The sequence below is a fragment of the Lactuca virosa genome, chromosome 2 (assembly GCF_052849685.1).
Source record: "Lactuca virosa cultivar CGN04683 chromosome 2, Lactuca_virosa_CGN04683_v6, whole genome shotgun sequence".
Taxonomy (NCBI): domain Eukaryota; kingdom Viridiplantae; phylum Streptophyta; class Magnoliopsida; order Asterales; family Asteraceae; genus Lactuca; species Lactuca virosa.
The window spans coordinates 135502465-135505892 of record NC_136427.1 but is presented as its reverse complement, the minus strand read 5'-3'; the positions used below and the strand labels follow the sequence as shown (position 1 = coordinate 135505892).

Here is a 3428-nt window from a genome sequence, read left to right as displayed (position 1 = left end):
AATTTTTTCTTAATTTACTTAAAAATGAATCATTAAGATGTTTTTTTGGGAATTTTTTCTTGTGAATCATCTTACAAATGAATCATGTAGTGATTCATTTATTTTGTTCGTCAAAAAAATATGTAGAAAAAAAACTTCTTATCTTCCTACCAAAAAAAATTTCTTACCGGATCTATATATATATATATATATATATATATATATATATATATATATATATATATATATATATATATATATATATCCCAAGTAAATTAAGAAAAAAATCACTTTTATGACAATTTTAATGAATACAACAAAATCATTGTATAAATGAATCACCGAGATATTTTTTTGAGAATTTTTTCTTGTGAATCATCTTACAAATGAATCATCTAATTATTCATTTTGTTTGTTCGCGAAAAAAATATGTAGAAAAAAACTTCTTACCTTCCTACCGAAAATTTCCTTCTTATTTGATCTTGACTCTATATATATATATATATATATATATATATATATATATATATATATATATATATATATATATATATATATATATATATATATATATATATATATATATCCCTTGTAAAGGGTTTCTCTTCCATGTCAGGTTATTTAGTGCTTATCTAGAATACAAATTCCCTTAAACTTGTCTGAATTAGCGGCTTAATGGTTTTGTTTAAAAATCACAACTGAGAGTATGTCATGCATCGAATGTTGTGAATGCAAATAAACAAGGTCTATAATTAATAAATAATCACCAAAAAGGGCAGTATTACCAAGTCCAGAATGATGTTTGGTCTAACTTCGAAATTTCATTACTAGTTTTATTCCCACTTTTCCACCTATTATATTTTTTGCCAAGATAAATTGTACAAGATACAACACTTGACTTTAAAGAACTTCGTAATGTTTCTTGCACCAATACACATTCAAGATACAACATTTGACTTTTAAAGGGAGTTGATGCTAGTCAACCGTATTATATGTACGCGCTTCTAAGCAGATTGGGTTCTATATATATTCACAGAAAAGCTGCTACTACCATAACGATACATAATCACCAATATAGAAAACAATGTCTTCTTCAGGGGTAAGCCTAGAAAAATGTCGAATTCCAATAGAGGAGATCATTCGGGCCACAAAAAACTTCAGTTCAGATTCAGAAACTCTGGTCGGAGAGGGTGGATTTGGTATGGTCTACAGAGGAGAACTCTCTAACGACTGGAAAAACCAGTTAGTAGCCATCAAACGCCTTGATCCTGATAGCTGTCAAGGAACCAACGAGTTCCATAATGAACTTAAGTTGGTTTCAAGTTTCAACCATCCAAACATCATCCCCTTCGTTGGCTACTGTGATGATGCAAATGAGAAAATTATAGTTTGCAAGTATGCTACTAACAGAAGCCTTGATTATCACCTCGGAAAGCCAGATAGGAGGAGTTGCCTTCCATGGGCACAACGCCTGAAGATATGCTTGGGTGCAGCAAGAGGAATAAAGTACCTTCACTCGGGTGTTGGGGAGTACAGGAGAGTAATTCATAGAGATATGAAGAGTGCCAATATTTTGTTAGATGATAATCTAGAAGCCAAAATATGTGATTTTGGTTTGTCAAGATTAGCTCCAAGAAATCTTCCAGATACCTATGTACATACAAGGGCTGCTGGTACAAGGTTTTACATTGATCCGGTTTACAACGAAAGAGATAGGCTCACAAAAGAGTCTGACATATATTCATTTGGACTGGTAATGTTCGAAATGTCAAGTGGGATGATGGCTTATCATGTAAGGCGTTTTCCAGATACTCAGGCACAATCTATGATCGATATAGTCCGAAGCTATTATGATGACGAGCATCAACACGTTGATAGACTTGACAAGTTAATAGATCCCACTATCAAAGATCAGATTGATATGAGGTCTTTTCATAAATTTAACGAAATTGCACATGAGTGCATTAACTTGGAGATAAAGAAACGCCCTACGTTGGATATGATCATCAAGGGGGTCGAGGAAGCACTGAATATTCAAGTAAGTCTTTTATTCGATGTTTTTGTGAAAATATATTTTCATAGCAAGAATGAAAACTATCATGCTTGGACCCTATATGCTTTTAGTTATCGATATTCTTTTAACTAAGCTTCTAATCTTTTTTACAACAATATGTTTTCAATAAAAGAAAGGATTTGTTTTTGTTTTAATTTGGTTCTAAAAAGTAACTTTAACTGCTCATCGGACTCGCATGTCCTTTTTCTATATTATTTTTGACCAGCTTCTGCTAAAATTTGACCTCATAATAGTTATTCCCTACACGAAGCATCCAAATCGACGAGCAGGAGAGTGAGAAAAAGTTTTATATGTTGGGGGCCAACGACCTAACCATTGAATCGCAAGATGACACTCGATACTGGGAATGGGGATGTATACCTGAATCAAGGTCTCTTTCATTCTCTCTTAAGCGTCACGTTTTAGGTTGTTAATATACTGAATTTGGCATTCATGAATATATGTATGTTGCCGTTTCTCTAGGTTCCCGGAGGTGTGCATACTTAAAGAAGTATGGTGGCTTGAGATCCATGGCAAAGTAGCAGTTGTGAAGCTATCACAAAAGGGTACATATGTCGCCTATCTTGTCTTTCGAACTACTGAGGGTTGCAGTGGACTTACTCTTCCAGCAAAATCAAGTGTCAGTTTTGGTGGGGTAAGAACAGAGACCGAAAAAGTTTATCTTCAAATACCACGGCGTGTGCAGCAAGACTATGTGATTCCTCATATGAGAAACGATGGGTGGATGGAGATTAAGTTGGGAGAATTCAAGTACAAGGAAGGAGACGATGGGGAAGTTGAGATGGTGTTTAAGGAGCTTTCGCTTCACATGCGGAAGAGTGGTCTTATCGTGGAGGGCATGGAGATTCGGCCTAAATAAGTAAATAACCATTCTTGATTTATTGTATTTATTCAAATTATAGATTAATATACTACGTATACTTTGTTATTCAATAATGAAATGTATTAGTAATAAAATAAAATTATTTAATATATGTATATGATTTCTAATTTTATAAGTTGCTGTAAATTACTTCCATCGTTGTAATCCTTAATGATGTAGTTTTATTTGAGTTGTTAATATCTACTTGCACTGTGTTTTTAATGTATGATGTTATCTACCCAAGATCGCTGGGCACAGGATATCAAGTCGTCTTTAAGGCTATTTGTGTAGGTTGTTCACTATTTGGATAAAACCGAAATGTTTAATTGGACAATTTGAATTTGACTATTTGGTTCGGATATTCGGATTTTTGGATTGGTTTTCGACAAAACCGAATTATTATTTTGGATTTCGGATTGGTTTAGGTTTATAAGGTAAAAACCGAATAGTCCAAAAAAACCGAATAACAATTTATTATTTATTTAATTTTAATATATCTATAATTATTTATTA

General features: G+C 32.8%; 1 protein-coding gene across 1 annotated transcript; it reads left to right on the top strand.

Annotated features, from left to right (window-relative positions):
* The first annotated feature begins 1048 nt into the window (after window positions 1-1048).
* Window positions 1049-3039, top strand: LOC145156523 (putative serine/threonine-protein kinase PBL28). Its single transcript, XM_079075856.1, has 3 exons — window positions 1049-2017; window positions 2287-2423; window positions 2516-3039. The coding sequence occupies exons 1-3, from the start codon at window positions 1064-1066 to the stop codon at window positions 2910-2912; spliced, it is 1488 nt and encodes a 495-aa protein (XP_078931982.1). The 5' UTR covers window positions 1049-1063; the 3' UTR covers window positions 2913-3039.
* Window positions 3040-3428: the final 389 nt, after the last annotated feature.